Genomic DNA, 22,731 nt, shown 5'->3' with positions numbered 1-22,731 from the left:
CACTTGTATAACTATGCCAGGCCCGCATGCAGCGAATAAAAAGAGAGGGTTGTATAAATATTTTTAGAACAAAATCTTATTGAACCTGATGAACTATTATATATATTTCATATTTTCAACATTCACTATATCATATATATATAAAAATCAAAGGAGGAAGGTGTTATGGGAGTTAGATATTGTTGAGAGTGAACGACCATCGACTAGTCTCATAGTGAACCCCTAGCACTCCGAAACTGAATCATTGTCACTTGCTGACGAGTCCGGAACTCTACCGGACATATCTCACTCCCCCCCCCTTCTCTAGTTAAAACAGGGGCAGCCTTGATTTTATGAGAAAAAAAAGTTGGTAAAACACGGATAATAAATGTAAATATAATATAATGACGGAACACGACCGCTGGTAAGGTGCCTTTGTTGTCAGCAGGTGTTGTCGTATTGAGGAAGTGAGCGAAACCGCCTTTGTCTGGGTAATGAGGTTCCTCGATGGTCTGCACCAAGGTGGTTTGGCGCTTCCAAGATCTTCAGAGAAAATGGAAAATAAATGCAAATGTATTGCGTTTCATTACATTTTCTCTCTCTTTCGTCTGTTACGTTTTCTTTTTTCTCTCTCTCACAAGTATAAGCGTTATCCTTGATCATTATACAGTTATGAAATTATTTTACCAATTTAGTTAACCGCACATGTGTTGTGGTCGCCCTATAAGTACTGAGATACTGTTATGGTTGTCCTACACACAATCATCACCACGTGTGTTCTCCTATTAGACCTATACAATATTACTACCATTGTTTTGATCATTGTCCGCCACTTTAACAGCACCAAGGGTGTTGTCCCACATAGTACCAGCACCAGAGGTGTTATTCTACACAGTAGCAACACCAGGGGTGTTGTCCTATACACTAGCAGAACCAAAGGTGTTGTCCTACATACTAGCAGCATCTGGAGTGTTGTCCTACACACAAGCGACCCTGGTGTTCGGTTCGGTAATTCTAACGTTAAGCTGTGCCGAACACCAGGGTCGCTCTTTAGAACAAACCAACCAGTGTCTAAACCATCTTTTTCGGCAATCAGAGACTATTGCCACATATCCGACCATTTTATAAATTAGGCAGACTTCACAATCCTCACCACTTGCACCGAGGACATGACACGGGTCACAGCAGAGTCGCTCCTCACCCAACTCGTACAGCACGACTTCTCCACTACATTACTTTGTTTTACAAGGGTATGTTTTGTTGTTGATTGTTGTAACATATGTGCCCATCTTTACATATTTACCTATAGGATTTAAGCTTTTCTTAATTTTAATGTTGTGGGTCTGTATAGTTGAATTGAAGTGAAGGTTAATAATAATTAATAACTCACTGGTATGAGTATTTTCTCTCTCTCTCTCTCTCAATGTACTTAGTTATTTATTTATCTTATTATATTCGTCATATTGATTCTTTTCGATGCGATTGTATTCAATTTTATGTTGCTGTTTATCGATACGTTGGTACTGTTATTCATCCTTCGTGTACGCTTTCTCTGAGGAGAGTCAATTGTTTCAGCTATTACTTTTATCCTCTTCGCCACTGATCGGCTATTTAGCCGCTTCAGCGGTCGGTCACGTCTCTGTTACGCACTGTTGGTAAGTACTGGGCATGCATTTGCACCTGAATGTATCTGAACCTACTCCAGTGCTTTTCAAGTCTGGTCTTGAAAGAACTCACACTCGGTTAGGAGTGAGGAACTTTTCAAGAGGTATAGGGAGGCGCTAGGGAAGGTCGGAGATAGGGGAGGGATCCCGATAGTATGTGGTGTCTTGCCTAGAAGAGGAGTTGGTCGTGAATGGCTGTCCAGGGCAATTGCTATAAATTGCCGACTGGAAAAACATTGTGTAAGCAATCGTTGGACATTCATTGATAACTGGCAGCCATTCTATGGCAACGAGTACCTGTACAGTTGTGACGGAGTAAACTTGTCTTGCGCGGGGGTAAAGACGTTGTCTGCATCCCTGGAGCATGAACTTGTCACTTCAAAGGGGGGTTCGCGAGTAGAGAGAGGTCGGGGTAAGTGGGAGTCAAAAAAAAAAGCAGGTCCTGGGAAGTAAAATTGGTTACTCAGGACAAGGGGTAAAACAGGACCAGGGAAGGGTAGGTTTAAATGTATACTATACAAACAGTAGGAGCGTTAGAAATAAAATAGACTTGCTGAGAGCGGTTGTTTGTACCGAGAATGTAGACGTCATAGTAATCACCGAAACTTGGATGAATCTGGCGAGCAAGAACTTTTTATCAGAGTACCACATAGAAGGGTACAACCTTTTTCACAAGGACAGGGAAGGTAAGAAGGGGGGAGGGGTCGCACTCTTCGTCAGGGATACATTAAAATGTTGTATTAATAATTCAATAAAGGTTGAAATAGGAGCCGAGTCTGTATGGGTAGAAATTGCGGAAGGAAGAGAAAAACTAATTATGGGAGTGATTTACAGGCCCCCAATTCTTGGGAAAGAAGCAGCTCAGCCCATATGGCAGGAAATGAGCAGGGCTGCAAAATACAACAATCTGTGCCTTGTGGGGGATTTCAACTTCAGAAATATTGACTGGGACAACATTGTAGGAGACTATGAATCTGAAGACTTCCTAGACGCAGTACAGGACAATTTTTTGAAACAAATAATTACAGAACCTAATAGAGGTAACAATATATTAGACCTAGTATTAACAAATAAAGAAAATATTATCAGAGATATCACAATAGGGGAAGAACTAGGGAACAGTGATAACAGAGAAATCAGGTTCACCCTAAATTGGGAAACGAAAAACAACGACAATATGGTCAGAGTTCCAAACTATCGATAAGCGGATTATCAGGGGTTAAGAAGGTACCTAGGTGAGGTCGACTGGGAACAGTCAGGTCAGTCCCCAGTAGGAACGCATGAGGTCACAGGTGACACAACAATTGATCTTGACTATAATATATCCACTCGTATACTACGTAAAGTACAAGAACAAAATATACCCTACAGAAAAATTAGGTCAAATAAGAGTGAGCCAAGGTAGATGAACAGAAAACTTAAACATGACATAGGAATAAAGAAAGGAATTGATAAGAAATTAAAGCGAGGGGAGGAGCAGCTCAGAAATAGGTATAATGAACTATCTAGGAATGTTCAGAAATATGTAAGGAAGACAAAGAAGGACTACGAAATCACGATAGCAAGAGAATCCAAGGCGAATCCCACGGGATTTTTCCAGGTATATAGGACGAAGGTCAAGGACAAAGTTGCGCCTTTAAAGTCAGGGAAGGGGGAAGTGATCGATGACAGTGCAGAAATAAGCAAAGCATTAAACAGCTACTTTATATCAGTTTTCACAGAAGAAATTCAAGACGAAATTCCAGAGGTGGAACTGATATTTAGGGGAAATGAAGAAGACAAATTAAAAAAAATCACTATCAGAAAAGAGGATGTTCTTAAGAAGATAAATAAATTAAAGAAGACAAAATCCCCAGGGCCGGATGAAATTTTCCCTCGAGTTTTGAAAGAGTGTAAGGAACAGATTAGCAGACCCCTCGAAAAAATATTTACAAAATCATTAGACACGGGAGTTGTGCCAGACTTGTGGAAACAGGCAAATGTAGTACCCATATTTAAAAAGGGAGACAGAGCATCAGCGTGAAATTACCGGCCAATTAGTTTGACATCAGTAGTGGGGAAATTTCTTGAATCAATTATAGCAAATAACATCCGATCGCATTTAGAGAAAAGAAAATTAATCTACGACTCTCAACGTGGGTTTACAAAGGGAAAATCTTGTCTAACAAATCTACTGACGTTTTTAGGAAAGTATCGAGGTAGTAGATAATGACCAAAATTACGGTGTTATTTACTTAGACTTTAGCAAAGCGTTTGACAGAGTACCGCATCAGAGGCTTCTGAGAAAAGTTAAGGCTCATGGTATCGAGGGGAAAGTTTTGAATTGGATAAAATCATGGCTCACCGATAGAACACAGAGGTTCAGCGTAGATGGTGTTAAATCTGAATGGGGTTGTGTAACCAGTGGGGTTCCCCAGGGTCAGTACTGTGCCCACACTTGTTCATAATCTACATAAACGATCTAGATACTGGGGTCAGCAGTGACATAAGCAAGTTTGCGGATGACACCAAAATAGGCCGGCAGATAAATTCGGGGCAGGATGCAAATGCACTACAGGAGGATTTAAATAAACTGCAGGAGAGGTCAGAAAAATGGCAAATGAAATTCAACACCAGCAAATGCAGCGTGCTAAATATTGGAAGAACAAATACTGTCAATGTATATAGCCTTAACAACATCAACCAACAGAAGTCGACTTGTGAAAGAGACTTACGGGTACTTGCAAGCCCGGACCTTCGGCCTAGAAAACAATGCGTAAATGTTCGAAATAAGGCAAACAGAGTATGAGGTTTTATATCTAGAAGTGTAAGTAATAACAGTGCAGAGGTCTTATTGCAACTATATCTTGCGCTAGTCAGGACGCACCTCGATTATGCGGTTCAGTTCTGGTGCCGTTACTATAGAATGGATATCAATTCACTGGAGTCGGTGCAGCGAAGAATGACGAAAATGATTCCGGGACGAAGAGTGAGGGGAGATATGATAGAAGTATTTAAGTGGGTGAAAGGAATCAATAAAGGCGATATAGATAAAGTTCTTATAATATCCGAGCTGGATAGGACTCGTAGCAACGGATTTAAGTTGGATAAGTTTTAAAAGGAGGCTAGATAGATTCATGGTAGTAATTCTCGACAGGAGCTGCCATACACAGACCAACCGGCCTATTGCAGACTCCTAATTTTCTTATGTTCTTATGTCTTTTAGCCTACATCCTCTTCCTGTTTCGAGACTCCTCGAAATAGTACGAACTCTGCCTTTAAAATCTAGCAAACCTCGCCCTTGTCTACCAAATAAAAAAGGTCGATCATAGTGATTCAGTTATAAAATAAGGTAAAGGTTCAGGAAGCTTTCATAGTCGACATGCTACAGTTTATCCATGATACTGTCTCGTTACTCATCATGGAGACGTCCAACTCAACAAGTTCATCTATCATTGTTCTACACAACCAAGGCCTCAGCAACTGTGGAAATGCGCGAAAGCTTGGCGTTTCCAAGTCAACTGTAGCTAAGTTGATTCAGCGAGATGAACAACAGGCCTCGGAGCGGACGCCAGTGATGCACATCTCGGGAAGATAACCAGGTTTGTTATATGCATTAATAGGGATAAGGTCGAGAAATAACTGAAATACTAATATACTTCATCCTTTACGACATTAAAATGTTTTCTTCCGTCACTGGATCAGGCAATACTGACGAACCATTGGCGTCGATCCATTTGCCACAGCTGTCAGCATTCGGGGTGACCTTGAGTTACAATGCACTCCTTAGACTAAGCGAAACTGACTTCACTCCATGGATCTACGTTGTTACACACCAGCAAAGAAGCCGCACCTCTCGAGTTGAACAGGGAGAAAGGAATGGAATATGCACTAGAATACTGCGACAAAAACGATAGTTTCTAGGTGGATGCACGTACGAGGTGTGGGGGAGCTGGCCGAAGTTGGGCCGGTCCGATTCACTGGTTTCAAGTACATTGACATTTTAGAGAGCATTCTACTGTCGCCAGTGACGGCGTTGCATTTTTTCCGAGCCTGAGCCTTTTTATCTTATTAAGACAGCAGCCCCATCCACACCTGTCACGTCGTCAAAGAGTGTTTTGTCAAATACCCGGAAATAACCCTACTGCCACATCCACCACAGTCCCCGGACATTAACCCCATCGAGAACGCATGGTCTGCCGTGAGTGCACTTGAGGCGTGGGAAGAGTCCTTACTACTGAGTTATTGGAAACCATCCATGCCCATGAGACTTAACAGCTCAATAGAGGTTGGGGTGCTTTTATCAATTATTAATGTAGCAAATGTAATAAAAGTGCTTTCTTAAATGCTATACTTTCCATGATACAAATATTGTGAATATATAAAAAAATAATTAGAGAAATAAGTGATAACACATCACTGCCACATTAGGAAAGCAGAGCTACCAATGTGAAACAATCCTTTCCATAATATTCCGTCCAGTTTGTCATATTGTGTCATTGTGTCCGCGTAGTTTCTCTGTTTACTCACAGTGGTCTTTGTCTCTAAAAAAAATTGATAAATGACTGAGTGGAGTCCATGACACATGGCACATTACACATGGCAACATTCCTCTTTGTTTTCTTGTTTATCGATGGAACAGTATACACTATGATATTGGAAAGATTTGAAGGGTTTCTCCATAAATTTGTATGTAGCATAATTCTAATACACCAGTTAGATGTATTTTATGATTTCATGTTATAATTTATGTTTATGTCGGAACCATATTAAGCTATATTGAATAGTAGGCTGCGTGTATGTGTGTGTATTAGCCCGTGTCAAACAGACACTAATACTCATATAAATATGGGCTACATACATTATGTTCATATAATTACATCACCCACGGTAGCTAGCAGTGAGTAATACTTGTGACAGTGTTTTTCCACTGTTCGCCCTGCAACTTGACTGCTTGAATCAGCACTTAAGTAGCCTGCATCTGGCAGTTTGTACCCGTCTCTCAATCACGTCTTATGTGTGTTCACGAAGCTCTTTACACATATTCTTCATTCCTTATTAACGCTCACAGCTCTAGTATTAACAAGTGATTGTGGGCCCTTCGTGCTCGGTGGCAAGTCCGATGGTACAGTTTACCAAAGCTGAAAGTTCGAACTCTCTATATTGGCTAGCGCGCAACCACCGGCCGGCTGACAGCATACAGCGACATCGTTTTCCAGCGTAAATAAAACGGTTAATTAATGCCTTCCTAAAGAAACCATCGACTTGGGACCAGATTTGTTCCACTCTACGATTTTTTTGCGATTTTTCCACCAAGTTTGATGAAAAACGATTGTGCCGTTTCGGCTGCCCAGAACAGACACACACACAGACACACGGTTATTCCTATAGTATATGAGATAATCATGGTCGTGGTTGTTATAATCATGGTCGTGGTTGTTATAATCATAGTCGTGGTTGTTATAATCATGGTCGTGGGTGTTATAAGCATGGTTGTGGTTGTTATAATCATGGTTGTGGGTGTTTTAATCATGGTTGTGGTTGTTATAATCATGGTCGTGGATGTTGTAATCATAGTCGTGGTTGTTATAATCATAGTTGTGGTTGTTATAATCATGGTTGTGGGTGTTATAATCATGGTCGTGGTTGTTATAATCATAGTCGTGGTTGTTATAATCATAGACGTGGTTGTTATAATCATGGTCGTGGTTGTTATAATCATGGTCGTGGTTGTTATAATCATAGTCGTGGTTGTTATAATCATGGTCGTGGTTGTTATAATCATAGTTGTGGTTGTTATAATCATAGTCGTAGTTGTTATAATCATGGTCGTGGGTGTTATAATCATAGTCGTGGTTGTTATAATCATAGTCGTGGTTGTTATAATCATAGTCGTGGTTGTTATAATCATAGTCGTGGTTGTTATAATCATAGTCGTAGTTATGATCATAGTCGTGGTTGTTATAATCATAGTCTTGGTTGTTATAATCATAGTCGTGGTTGTTATAATCATAGTCGTGGTTGTTATAATCATTGTCGTAGTTATGATCATAGTCGTGGTTCTTATAATCATTGTCGTAGTTATGATCATAGTCGTGGTTGTTATAATCATAGTCTTGGTTGTTATAATCATGGTCGTGGTTGTTATAATCATGGTCGTGATTGTTATAATAAGTGTCTCTTCTTTATGTTTTATCTTATTATTCTTACTCTTTTTACCTACATTTCACCGACTAATTTCTACATGTTATCATCCAAATACTTGTTCTGATTTTTGTTTTACTTATCGCTGTCCTTCCTTTGTCTCCTTCTCTAGTCTTCTTCTCTACTATCCTTCTATACCATTATTATTCTGTCCTTCCATCCCTACATTCATACCTCCACCTCTCACTATCCCTCTCTCCCATCTCATTTCCTCGCCTCTTAAGGATAATATTGCTTCAGTCTCTCTTCTTCTCCTTCTCTTCTCCCTTTCTATCTTCTCCATGCATTTCTGTTATTATCTTTTTCTCTCTTCTCCTTTTCCATGTACACACTGTAGCTGTAAGGTCCAAAAATGGTCTGGTAACGTTCATACTGCGCATCCAGATGCATGATGAAACTCAGCTCCCCGCACCTGTTATCTCCAACTATTTTCTGTTTCACCTTCTTTATTCTTCTATTTACTCATCTTCCTTCCTTTACTAATCCAAACAACATTAAAAACAAAAGTAGGCTAAGAAAAAAAGTGGGGGGGGAGGAGGAGGGAGCCATACAATAACTGCAATCGTGGGTTTACAGCGTACAGCGAATGAGGGTGAGCCAAGTCTGAAGACTTGCATCGTTTTCTAGCGTAAATAAAATGGTTAATTAATGGCTTCCAAAAGAAACCATCGACATGGGACAAGGTTTGCTCCACTCTACGAATTTTTTGCGATTTTTCCACCAAGTTTGATGAAAAATGATTGTGCCGTTTCGGCTGCCCAGAACAGACAGACAGACAGACAGACAGATAGACAGACAGACACACGGCCAGTCCTATAGTATATTAGACAAGTGATCGCTGGCCCTTCGTGCCTGGTGAAAGTTTGAACGCTCCTGCTTGGTTTGCGCGCAACCGAATGAGGGTGCGCCAAGTCCGTAGACTTGCATGGTTAATTAGGGTGCGCCAAGTCCGTAGACTTGCATCGTTTTCCACCGTAAATAAAATGGTTAATTAATGCCTTCCTAAAGAAACCATCGACATGGGACTAGGTTTGTTCCACTCTACGATTTTTCCACCAAGTTTGATGAAAAACGATTGTGCCATTTCGTCTGCCCAGAACAGACAGACAAACAGACAGACAGACAGACAGACAGACAGACAGACACACGGCTATTCCTATAGAATATTAGATTACGGTGATATCCTAGTTATTGTACAATAGTTTATTTGGGTTTGAAAACTTAAACCATAAACGTTTATGTGTGTTACTTCTAGTGTACCTTTAATACTGACTCTACAGAATCTTCATCAGCGATTACAACAGGTGAAAGGAAGTCACATGTGTGTGACTTTTTATGCAATTTTGATGTGTCAGCTTGGTATCCTCACCACACAATGCTGTTATAAGTGCTGACATAACGCCACAGGGGTGACAATGTGTTTTTCTTAAATATGGCATAAACGAATTAGGTTAGATATCTGTGACTCAATACACTTAGGTGGTCACTAATAATATTGTGAAAAAAAATCCTTTGCAGTGTCTACTGTAAATATTCTGATATGTATCATAACCAGCACCCAGGGTGTTGCCATTCACACTAGCAGCACCAGGGGTGTTGTCCTTCACCACTAACACCACCAGGGGTGTTGTCCTTCATATTAGCAACACCAGGGGTGTTGTCCTTCACATTAGTATTAATAGGGGTATTGTCCTTCACCACAAGCAGTACAAGGGGTATTGTCCTTCACCACAAGCCGTACAAGGGGTTTTGTCCTTCACACTAGCAGCACCAGGGTGTTGTCCTTCACATTAGAAGCACCAGGGGTGTTGTCCTTCATAATAATAATGATAATAACAATAATAATAATAATAGTAATAATAATAATAATAATAATAATAATAATAATAATAATAATAATAATAATAATAATAATAATAACACACGGTTTATTAATAGAGTTGCAGCTGAAAATATACAAACTTACATTTGATTTTGAAATAATGATATGTGTTAAATGCATTTGCAGGGCTGTACAGTACATAAATCAGGAGTTGTTTATTATTTTTAACAATAGATGGGATGGTGCTATTCTTATATCAATCAGTGCGGGCTCTTATGGGCTAAATTTTGTTGGAGTGGCGGACTGCGCGAGGTGGGCGGGGTATTGCCGGTAGCAGGAGGTGGCGATGACGAGAATGGTGCAGTAGTCCACTGCCAAACCTTGCTAATGCTTGGTGGTGGAGGTCACTGATGGATGATATTTCCAGGGTGGAGAGAGAGTTGTTGTAGCCTGAGTAGTTTGCGCCGAGCATGATTCTGCAGGCCCTTTTCTGTACCTTCTCTAGCTGACGTTGTTGGGTAAAGTTGAGAGAAGACGACCAGGGGTGTTTTCATTCATACTAGCAACAACGGGGGTGTTGTCCTTTATATTAGTAGCACCCGAGGCGTTGCTCTTCATATTACCAGCACCAAGGGTGTTGTCCTTCACACTAGTAGCACCATGGGTGTTGTCCTTCATATTACAAGCATTAGGAGTGTTGTCCTTCACACTAGCAGCACCAGGGGTGTTGTCCTTCGCATTAGAAGCATTAGGGGTGTTGTCTTTCACACCAGCAGCACCAGGGGTGTTGCCCAACACATTAGAAGCATCAGGGGTGTTGTCTTTCATATTAGCAATATCAGGGGTGTTGTCCTTCACAATAGAAGCATCAGGGGTGTTTTCCTTCAACACATGCAGCACCAGGGGTGTTGTTCTTCACATTAGAAGCATCAGGGGTATTGTTCTTCATATTAGCAACACCAGGGGTGTTGTCCTTTATATTGGCTGCACCAGGGGTGTTGTCCTTTACATTAGAAGCACCATGGGGTGTTGTCCTTTACATTAGAAGCACCATGGGGTGTTGTCCTTTATATTAGCAACACTAGGGGTGTTGTTCTTTATATTAGTAGCAACAGGGGTGTTGTCCCTTATATTAAAAGCACCAGAGGTGTTGTCTTTTATATTAGAAACACCAGGGGTGTTGGCCTTTATATTATCAGCAACAGGGGTGTTGTCCTTTATATTAGAAGCAGCAGGGGTGTTGTCCTTTATATTAGAAGCACCAGGGGTGATCTCCTGCACATTATAAGTACCAGGGGTGTTGTCCCTCACAATAGAAGCACCAGGGGTGTTATCCTTTATATTAGAAGCACCAGGGGTGTTATCCCTTATATTAGAAGCACCAGGGGTGTTATCCTTTATATTAGAAGCACCAGGGGTGTTATCCTTTATATTAGAAGCACCAGGGGTGTTATCCTTTATATTAGAAGCACCAGGGGTGTTATCCTTTATATTAGAAGCACCAGGTGTATTATCCTTTATATTAGAAGCACCAGGGGTGTTATCCTTTATATTAGAAGCACCAGGGGTGTTATCCTTTATATTGGAAGCACCAGGGGTGATGTCCTGCACATTATAAGTACCAGGGGTGTTGTCCCTCACATTAGAAGCACCAGGGGTGTTGTCCTTTATATTAGAAGCACCTGGGGTGATGTCCTGCACATTATAAGTACCAGGGGTGTTGTCCTTTATATTAGAAGCACCAGGGGTGTTGTCGTTTATGTTAGCTGCACCAGGGGTTGTCCCTTATATTAGAAGCACCAGGGGTGTTGTCCTTAACGTTAGAAGCACCATGGGTGATGTCCTTTATATTAGAAGCTCCAGGGGTGTTGTCCTTTATATTAGCAACACCAGGCGTGTTGTCCTTTATATTAGTAACACCAGGCGTGTTGTCCTTTATGTTAGCTGCACCAGGGGTGTTGTCTTTTGTATTAAAAAGCACCAGGGGTGTTGTGCTTTATATTAGAAGCCCCAGGGGTGTTGTCCTTCATATGAGAAACATCAGGGGTGTTGTCCTTCATATTAGAAGCACCAGGGGTGTGGTCGTTTATATTATCTACACCAGGGGTGTGGTCCTATATATTAGCAACACCAGGGGTGTGGTCCTTTAAATTAGCAACACCATGGGTGATGTGCTTTATATTAAAAAGCACCAGGGGTGTTGTCCTTTATATTAGAAGCAACAGGGGCGTTGTCCTTTATATTAGCTGCACCATGGGTGTTGTCCTTTATATTAGAAGCACCAGGGGTGTGGTCCTTTATATTAGCAACACCATGGGTGATGTGTTTTATATTAAAAAGCACCAGGGCTGTTGTCCTGCACATTAGAAGCATCAGGGGTGTTGTCCTTTAAATTAGCAACACCAGGGATGGGGTTTTTTACATTAGAAGCACCAGGGGTTTTGTCTTTTATATTAGAAGCACCAGGGGTGTTGTTCTTTATATTAGAAGTACCAGGGGTGTTGTTCACATTTGAAGTACCGGGGGTGTTGTCCTTCACATTAGAAGCACCAGGGGTGTTGTCCTGCATATTATAAGTAGCAGGGGTGTTGCTCTTTATATTAAAAGCACCATGGGTGTTGTCCTTTAAATTAGAAGCACCTTGGACGTTGTCCTTTAAATTTGCAACACCATGGGTGTTGTCTTGCACATTAGAAGTACCAGGGGTGTTGTCCCTTAAATTAGCAACACCAGGGGTGTTGTCCTTTATATTGGAAGCACCACGGGTGTTGTCTTGCACATTTTAAGTACCATGGGGGTTGGCCTTTAAATTAGGAGCACCATGGGTGTTGTCTTGCACATTATAAGTACCAGGGGTGTTGTCCTTTAAATTAGCAACACCAAGGGTGTTGTCCTTTAAATTAGCAACACCAAGGGTGTTGTCCTTTATATTAGAAGCACCATGGGTGTTGTCTTGAACATTATAAGTACCAGGGGTGTTGTCCTTCACATTACAAGCACCAGGGGTGTTGTCTTGCACATTATAAGTACCAAGTGTGTTGTCCCTCACATTACAAGCACCAGGGGTGTTCTCCTCTATATTAGAAGCACCATGAGTGTTGACTTGCTCATTATAAGTACCAGGGGTGTTGTCTCTCACATTACAAGCACCAGACATATTGTCCTTAAAATTAGCAACACATGGGGTTTTGTCCTTTATATTAAAAGCACCATTGGTGTTGTCTTGCACATTATAAGTACCAGGGGTGTTGGCCTTCACATTACAAGCACCAGGGGTGTCCTCCTTTATATAAGAAGCCGCAGGGATGTTGTCCTTCATATGAAAAACATCAAGGGTGTTCTCCTTCATATTAGCAACAACAGGAGTGTTGTCCTCCATATTAGCAACAACAAGGGTGTTTTCCTTTATATTAGAGGCCCTAAGGATGTTGTCCTTCATATGAGAAACATCACGGGTGTTGTTCTCCATGTTAGCAACAACAGGGGTGTTATCCCTTATATTAGAGGCATTATGGGTGTTGTCCTTCACATTATAAGTACCAGGGGTGTTGTCCTGCACATTAGAAAGACCAGGGATGCTGTCCTGCACATTAGAAGCACCAGGGATGGTGTTCTTTATATTATAAGCACCAGGGTGTTGCCCTTAACATTTGAAACACCATGGGTATTGTCCTTTATACTAGAAACACCACGGGTGATGTCCTTTATATTACAAGAACCAGGGGTGTTGTCCTTTATATTACAAGCACCAGGGGTATTGTCCTGCACATTATAAGTACCAGGGGTGTTGTCCTGCACACTAGAAAGACCAGAGGGGGTTGTCCTGCACATTAGAAGCACCAGGGTGTTGTCCATAACATTTGAAGCATCTTGGGTGTTGTCCTTCACATCATAAGTACCAGGGTCGTTGTCCTGCACATTAGAAAGACCAGTGGTGTTGTCCTGCACATTAAAAGCACCAGGGATGTTGTTCTTTATATTATAAGCACCAGGCTGTTGTCCTTAACATTTGAAGCACCAGGGGTGTTGTCCTTCACATCATAAGTACCAGGGGTATTGTTCTGCACACTAGAAAGACCAGAGGGGGTTGTCCTGCACATTAGAAGCACAAGGTGTGTTGTCCTTTATATTAGCAACACCAGCGGTGTTGTCGTTTATATTAGAAGCACCAGTGGTGTTGTCCTTTATATTAGAAGCACCACGGGTGTTGTCCTTTATATTGCAAACACCAGGGGTGTTGTCCTTTATATTACATGCACCAGGGGTGTTGTCCTGCACATTATAAGTACCAGGGTTGCTGTCCTTTATATTAGAAACACCAGGGGTGTTATCCTTCATATTAGAAGCACCAGGGGTGTTGTCCTGCACATTATAAGTACAAGGGGTGCTGTCCTTATTAGCAGCTCCAAGGGTATTGTCCTGCACATTAGAAGCACCAGGGGTGTTGTCCTTATCACAAGGAGCATCAGGGGTGTTTTCCTTTATATTAGCAACACCAGGGGTGTTGTTTTTCATAATATCAACATCAGCGATGATGTCCGTTATATTAGCAACACCAGGGGTGTTGTTCTTCATATTAGCAACACCAGACGTGCTGTCCTTTATATTAGAAGCACCAGGGGTGTTGTCCTTTATATTAAAAGCACCATAGGTGTTGTCCTTCATATTAGCAATATGAGGGGTGTTGTCTTTTATATCAGAAACACCCGGGGTGTTGTCCTTTATATTAGCAGATTCAAAGGGTGTTGTCTTGCATATTAGAAACACCAAGGGTGTTCTCCTGCACATTAGAAGAACCAGGGGTGTTTTCCTTTATATTAGAAGCACCAGGGGTGTTGTCCTGCAAATTATAAGTATCAGGGATGTTGTCCTTAAAATTAGATGCACCAGAAGTGTTGTTCTGCACATTATAAGTACCAGGGATGTTGTCCTTCGTGTTAGCAGCACCAGGGGTGTTGTCCTGCACATTAGAAGCACCAGTGATGTTGTCTCTAACATTAGAAGCATCAGGGGTGTTGTGCTGCACATTATAAGTATATGGGTGTTGTCCGGTATATTAGAAGCACCATGAGTGTTGTCCTGCACATTAGAAGCACCAGGGGTGTTGTCCTACACATTAGAATCACCATGGGTGCTGTTCTTTATATTAGAAGCACCAGGGATTTTTCCTGCATATTAGAAGCACCAGGATGTTGTGCTGCACATTTGAAGAATCGGGAGTGTTGTCCTGCACATTAGACGCGCCAGGGTTTTTTCCTGTACATTAGAAACACTAAGGGGGTTGTCCTGCACATTAGAAGCACGAGGGGTGTTGTCCCTCACAGTAGGAGCACCAGGGGTGTTGTCCTTCACAACCCGGCTTTGGAGAAACTGATAACTACGATGAGACTCTGCCTGGCCTCGGGATATTTCCCAATAAAATTCAAAGAAGCCATTAATATCCTCACCTCAAACCAAGGAAAAAATCCAGCCGTCCCACTAAATTACAGACAGATCTGCCTCCTCGAAGTATCTGGAAACATCCTTGAAAAATCATCAATAATCGTATGATAAATCACCTGGAAACGACCAACAGAATCAATTGCATACAATTTGGGTTCAGGAAAGGGAAGTCCACCTCAACAGAGAGTGGTAGCCAATATAACCTAAGTCTTCAGGTCGTAGCGAAGGCGTTAGGCAAAGTGTGGCATGAAGGTCTAAAATAAAAAATCCTCCAACTTGGACTACCCGCCAACATAGAAAAGCTGCTTTGCAACTTTCTTAGAGGGAGAAACACAAGACTGAGAGTGGAACAACACACAGGAGAGACCTTCCCACTAATGAACGGAGTTCCCCAGGGCAGCGTCCTTTCTCCCACCCGATATACAGTATCATCTACTCAAGTGATACCCCGCCTCCTACTAGAATAGAAAACACAGATTTTATTTCTACACATGACATTACTCAATAACAACACATCCAGAAAATCACGAGCACAGATTCGACATCAACAGGTAAGGAATAGAAGGGGTAAATAACTACGAAGGCGATTGGAAAATCCAAACCAGTCTTCCCAAATTCACAGTGATACCCTTATGTAGAAGGAAAATCCCACCATTAATAAGCAATTATGCCATGCAGAATACATAAGCAGAGGCACCCTTCTGGGCCTGAATATATGCTCGACAGGCTACGCCCATCATGTCCTCACCAGGAAAAACAAAATTCAAAAAGAGAGCAAAAATACTACACCGCTTTAACACGCTTCCTGAGAAAATAAAACTCCATTTGGTTAAATCAATTTTATCATACCGATATTAATTTACCCATCACTATCTCTTCATACTAAGAGCACCATCCAATTATTAGAATTACAGCTGGTCCAAAACGAAGTCTTGAGACTCGTCACAGGTGAAAGATACCCCAAGATAGAACGACCAAAGCAAGAACTCCTACAAAAACTCTCACCAGACAACAAAGATGACAACTACCAAAGATGGTTCCCAAAAAGTTGCCAAACCTCAAGAACTCCATTACCGGGATCCCCGATCTATACGACCAGGCAATAGACAACCAGCATAAACCAACATCTTCCAGTAGGGTCGGCGGAATATAAAATATGACCCTCAAAACACCCATATAGTCTATATGATATGGTAGGCTCTCTAGTACCTGTGCCGACAGAGCGACCAGCCAGCCAGAAAACAGCTTTAAGAAAACCAACCATAATAACTAGCCCTGGACACAACCTAAACACAATATTAGCTTAGCCAACCTGTAGCCCGTCTCCATCTACCTCCTCCTAAGTTTCTTCAATCTCAGAATTATTAACTACCTTCCCCCAACTCTAATCTTTCTTTCACCCCTTCCTTCTCCACACACACAAAAAAGAAAACTAATAAAATTAGACGCACTCAAATTATACACCACGGCACTGTCGGGCTCTCTAACAAAACTAGCGCCTTTAGTGAGTTAGTCATAAATTCTCGAATAATTATAAAAAAAATACCTACTCAGGGGGTTCACAGGTGCGTGATGCATTCGTTGGAGTCAGACTGGATGCCACCCGTCTCACCCCCGCCACACCACGTTGCTAATATTAATCCTACCACTATTTTTTTTTTTTTATACAATGGCCTCCATCGTCCCCCTATAGCCACACCTTCGCCGCCATTTTATTATCTTAAAAATAAATATCCTAATACATAAGTAGCTAGCATAGCTGTGTTGAGTTAGTTTACCCGCAGATCTATGAGGCATTCAGCGACTGTTGCCTCATAGTCAATATCTGCAACTGTTATCGGGGCCGATGCTCTCGTTCCCCTGAGGCAGAGCAAAGCCGACCTAAGCAGAGAGAAGGACAGTCGACATCTCAACCAGGCTGTAACATAACTTCTGGGCAGCTGGTTAAGTTCAGATAACAGCTACGCGAGTCTGGTGTAGAAGCGTCTTGCACTTGGTCCCATCCCGCCAGAGGTTGTGAACACCAGAAGAGTGAAGCTGCCCTGATCAACGTTCTGAATTCTCTCCCCATATGCCCTAGTCTTGTCGTTCTCGTTCCTCCTGTGAACAGCATCGAGAGCTAGGTTGCGGTGACATGCTGCGATTGGATAAAAAAAGGTTTGCTGTCCCGGCGTCCAGAATCATCGACCATTGACATCCACACAGGCTTCGTTGGATGTGTTTGAAGTCTTATGTTGGAAATTCTCACCGTCCAATGGAAGGAGGGTCGGTTCTACCCTGACATCATGACATATTTCTTTCAACATATTTGCAGTGAGATCCCTTACTTCGTCATGCCTCATGCATATGAAGCCCCCTTTCTTGCACACCATGGCGTGATCGAAGAATTTGTAAATTCTTGTTTATTAAGACTGAAACCATTTACCCTTATCGGTAACGTAGTTAACCAGTTCGAGGCGCCCACCTCCTGCGCTATAGCTATTTTTGTTTTTCAAATTCGCTGGTACTTGCAGCATCAGTTGCTGCAACTTATCACTTTGGCTGTGCTGTCATTCTGTCGAAATGGACCGTCGAATCTTGTTTACTTCACTGGTTTCCACCACGCCTTTTAAGTAACACCTATTTCTACTATTACTACTACTACTATTACTACTACTACTACTAATAATAATGATAGTAATAATTGTACGATTACTACTACTATTGCTTAAATCAAAGATTATCCAGGACAGAAAATTTCAATGGGGGGAATCCACCAGGCTTGGATCAATTAATAATCGTAATTGAACTTTGAAAGTAAAAAGTAATTGTCAATGTAATTTGCTGTTTAAGATAAATTCATTTACCCCGTTGTGGGTCGTTTGACCTGTGCCCGGGTGGGCTAATTCCTGTAAAAAAAAAAATAATGGGTGCGAATAAAACGTCCTATACACTTCACACACGTTCGAGTTAGTGAGTCAATGTATGAGCGAGTTTGTCACTATGGATGAGTGAATGAGTGTCTGTGAGCGAGTGACTGAGCAGTGTTTGCTGTTGTCTATGTTTTATGGTGAGTGTCTGGGTGACTGAATGAGTGTCTGTGGGTGAGTGTGAGTAACTGTACATGTAGTTTCTGACGAGTGAGGTTGTCAGTGTTGAGTGAATGAGTCAGGTAGTAGGTGCAGATGGTGCCTGGAAAGTGTGGTGTGGCATAAAATGTGTTTGCTTATTAATTCAAGCCTAAATATGATCTTCGAACATAGGTAAAGCTTGTAATCATAACAGTTTTGTAATTGAAATTGAAATTGTAATTGCCATTAAATAATGTAGCTGTTCCAGGCGACAACACCTCACGTAAATTGTACAGTCTTAGATGTAAAGTGTCAAAATTACTGTGTGTGTGTAGGGTGAAGAAAGGAAGAGGAGCATGATTCTCTATACATCTGGTGAGTGGACATCAACTGATCCAAGGTTTATTCCTGGCTAGTCTGATTTTGGGTAACTGAATTCTTGTATTTATTAGAAAACGGTTTAATTAATTTGATTCTTGCCAATATTATTTCTATTATTATTGAGTAATATATATGTTTAAAGATGCCTTGGCTCATGTTAAAACCAATATACGCAATGCTCTTTTTGTATACTAATACGTATATAAATCAAAGGAGACAATTCATAAATATATAATAAGTAATAACAAGTCCAATATATACAGTAAAGGAGAGTGAAATCAAGTTCCTAGACACAGCAGGTGCTAACCATATTCAAGTCATTAAGTAGTTATCCAACCCTTTCACCTGGTTACAAATTTCTTAATCACAAAATTGTCCAGTTTGTACACGCCATTACTCAAATTCAAGTTGACATATTCGGTATGTTTAATGAGTCTAGATTCTATAATGTTCCTACTGATAATTTAATTACAAGGTAAGATTGAGGAGGCATTATCCCAGTCAATGCAATGATTATTATCTCTCTTATGAATTAACAAAGCATTGGATTCTTAGCCAGTCCTAACACTATATTTATGCTGTTTAAGTGTAGTCATAAGATCTTTGTCCGTCTGACCAAAGTAAAACATATTACATTCCTTGCAAGTAACCTTGCAAATGTAGCCACCTGCATTGCTGGGAAGTTCTTAATTAACATTTGTTTTACAATGCAAGAATTACTAAACGTTACATTTACGTTCCAGGTTTTCAGTTGTAGAGAAATTTCAGATAAAATTTTGTTAAAAGGTAATACTAAGAGATTCATATTGTCATGAGGAGGTAAAGGATCAGTTATATCTAGGGTAATTTCAATTCAATCCAATATTATAGATATATTCAAATTCCTCATCAATGAATTCCGGACTGCATATTCGTAGAGCACGTAGAAACATGGATGAAACTACTACTGTTTGACTCTATTATGATGGGCAATAATAATGAATATATGAACACACGTGAGTAGGTTTCCTATAAATAATGAACTTAAAGGTGTTACTTACGCTTTCACTAAATAGGGATAATTGACGATTATAGCGATAATTTAAATGTGTTTATGTTTTTTATTTTTTTCAACATATGACAAGCCTAAACGTTCATGTTGGTCAAAAAATACATGTAAAGAAAAGGTTTCATACAAAACCCAACTTAACCTAATTTTAGTATAATTTTGTTATATTGTAATGGTCATCCACGCCTCACACAAAACAAATGATTTGACTAAATACGAATAAATTTCTATTGATTTAGAGCAATAATAACAAAAAAGTTATCCTTATTCGGCAAAAATGTCATTAAACATGTGACATTTTTGCCGAATAGGGATAACTTTAAGATTTTAAGTGACAGATCTTTTATATTTAGCGTAACATTATTGTAAGGGCGGAAACGATCCTCCGGCTGGTTACCGCCGCTAACTCGCTCGTTTGCTGGTGCAGACGACACTTGGGGTGGTTGGACGGAGGTGAGAACGGCAGCGACTATCTGCGCCACCGGCAGATTCAACCCAGCCGCCATACCGTCAGTATCTAGCTACCCTGCTGTCCGTCAAATTCTGGCTCTGATCTCATCATAGGTCCTGGACTCGTGGGCTGTGTTCCAGACCTTCACCTTTCAACTGCCAACTCTCTGGTCATCTACCACTACCGCATACCCCTCATGCCCCGACCGTCAGTTCCTCGCATTCAATCGTCTGTGCCCCGGTGTTCTCCTGCCTTTTCAAGACGTCGCTGAGTGTGGAGTGAATGGACGCTTCCCTACCCTGTGTGTGCATCACCTTGTTCCAGAACCTTCCCCCAGGGCCACTGCCGTAGGAAATATTTGTTCATGGTTTGATTCTATAATTGTTTGATTCCATTAATTGCTGACTCCCATTATTTGTTTGATTCCTTTAATTGTTTGCTTCCTTTAATTGTTTGACTCCATTAACTGTTGATTCCCGTAATTATTTGATGTTTGTTGAGTGGTGTCAGAGTTTTGTGTTATATTTTTATAGTAAAGAGATGCCAATCTCAAACGGTTGTTTGTTATTCCTCGGAAAACCATGGTCCTTGACTTTCCTTTATTAAGATCCTGATTAGCCTGGTAAGGGATTTCTATCCCTGAGTCCAAGGCCTTTACAAGTGGCGACCTAGCCAGGATTGTCTCTGACCTTTGATTTCTGAGGTTTAACATTCGTTCCGGTGTTGTTGTAAGTCGCCTTGAGCGCGCCACCTTGCTGTCTGTGGCCCGGTAGCAAGTGTTGTTCAGTGGTTCTCCCTTCCTTCTGCTGTGCTAATTTTGTTGCTCTCCCTTGTACTTGGGGAAGTTAATTAGTGTTGGTTGGGGTGCACTGTGGATGCTGTCATAGCATTTTTGTTGTTGTTTCACCTGGTGCGGTTTCGTTACCCTGAGGTGATTCAGCTGGGCTGGGTGCGGAACGAGGTTCCCTCCAGTCGGATCAAATCATTTACTGGTCTCATTGAGCCACTAGGTGAGTTACCTTTGGCTATTTGCTGGGTAAGTTGTTTGTTTTTTTTCCTTTGTTCTTGGCCTTTCGGATCATTATGTCTGCTTTTGAGGTGTGGAAAGGTCAAGCGGTGGCCCTGGGTCTGACAGGTAATGACATTGGTCAGTATGTGGTCACCCAACAGAATGCCGAGAGAGAGGAACGTCAGAAAGAGAGAGGCACGTCAGAAAGAAAGAGTTGGAGGAACGCCAGAGAGAAAGAGTTGGAGGAACGCCAGAGAGAAAGAGAGTTCGAATTAGCTAAGTCGCAGGCAGAAAAGGACCTAGAACTGGCTAGGATTAATGCTTCAAGTAGACCAGAATCCTCTGGCCATATACAGAACAATGTGGTAAAACCCAGCTTGCCTGTGTACCGTGAAGAAGACATCGCCTCCTACCTTGTTAGGTTTGAGCGGGTAGCTGAGCTGCTTGGTGTAGCCCCAGATAGCTATGCTGTAAGGTTGGGTAGCCTACTGAGTGGTAAGCCGGTAGAAATTTACACATCCCTGTCTGCCGACATCACCCGAGATTACTTCTTGTTGAAGCAAGCTCTCTTGCGAGGATTTTGCAAGACTTCTGACGGTTATCGTGCTGATTTCCGCAGAACGAAGATTAGAGCAGGAGAAACGTACCAGCAGTTTTCGATTCACCTGGGTCGTTTATTTCAACAATGGCTGGAGTCATCAGGGGTTGAAGAAACCTTTAAGTCTCTCTCTAACTTCATGATATTAGATCAGATTTTGTCTTCTCTACCTCCAGACTTGAGAATTTTCATTAAAGAACACCAGCCAGCGACGCTTGGAGAAGCTGTGCATCTTGCCGACAACTGGGCTTCTGCTCGCAACGCCTACCCCAAGTCTTCCCCTCCTGTGGTGAAGATTGCGAAGCCTCCGTCCTCCGAGGAAGCATCCCCAGGAGTACACAGTAGTAGTTCATCAGCCGTGCGGTGTCACAGCTGCGGAGAAGAAGGGCACCTTCGTTCTCGCTGTCCCAGGGTTCCCCGCGCCTTCAAGACTGCTGACACTCGTCAATCCAGCAACAAGGTCGGATTCTGTTTGGAGGACAGGAGCTGCCCCCGTTATTGTGTCAGTGGAACAATAAATGGGTCTAGGGCATCTACTTTCATCAGGGACACTGGTTGCTCGTGCATTATTGTCTCTGAAGAAGCCCTGCCTGACGCTGACATCTCCAGCTGCCCGAAGGTTAGTGTCGCCGATTATTTAGGTCGTGTTGACCAGTTCCCTGTTGTTAGGTGCCACCTGCGTTGCCCCTATTTCACTGGTTGGTCTAATGTGGTAAGAGCTCCCATTAAATTTGCTAGTGCCCTCATTGGTAATGTTCCCGGTGTTCGTGACCCTAACGACCCGGAAACGTTAAAACTCTCCTCTCCACCAGCACCAGTCTCCTCGCCACCAGCACCAGTCCCCACGCCACCTGCTGAGGACGACGACTCGCCACCTGCCGAGGTCGCCTCGCCACCCTCTCACGCCGCCACGCCTGCCGCCAAGGTCCAAGCTGTAGGGCCACGGACGGCGAAGGTGAAACGACCGCATCCCCTGATTCTGCCGAATTTGTTGCCACTGACTGTGACGCCCAAGGAGTTCGCCAAGCTTCAAGACTCGTGTGCCACTCTGAAGCGGGTAAGGGAGAAGGTGACTTCCGGGGAGGAGGATCAGGTGAGAGATTG

The 22,731-nt window shown here is 42.0% G+C and overlaps 1 protein-coding gene across 1 annotated transcript; it reads right to left on the bottom strand.

The window, feature by feature from the left end:
* Positions 1 to 10,689: 10,689 nt before the first annotated feature.
* LOC121865358 (extracellular matrix protein A-like) lies at positions 10,690 to 14,313 on the bottom strand. The gene is made up of 5 exons (XM_042364695.1): positions 13,747 to 14,313; positions 13,392 to 13,590; positions 12,439 to 13,290; positions 11,992 to 12,330; positions 10,690 to 11,414 (listed from the first exon to the last, which is right to left on the bottom strand). Exons 1-5 carry the CDS (start codon positions 14,311 to 14,313, stop codon positions 10,690 to 10,692), a joined length of 2,682 nt encoding a protein of 893 aa, XP_042220629.1.
* Between the last annotated feature and the right edge of the window lie 8,418 nt (positions 14,314 to 22,731).

This window comes from Homarus americanus, unplaced genomic scaffold (assembly GCF_018991925.1).
Source record: "Homarus americanus isolate GMGI-L3 unplaced genomic scaffold, GMGI_Hamer_2.0 scaffold15667, whole genome shotgun sequence".
In the NCBI taxonomy this organism is placed as follows: Eukaryota; Metazoa; Arthropoda; class Malacostraca; order Decapoda; family Nephropidae; genus Homarus; species Homarus americanus.
This window is presented reverse-complemented; position numbering and strand designations above follow the sequence as displayed.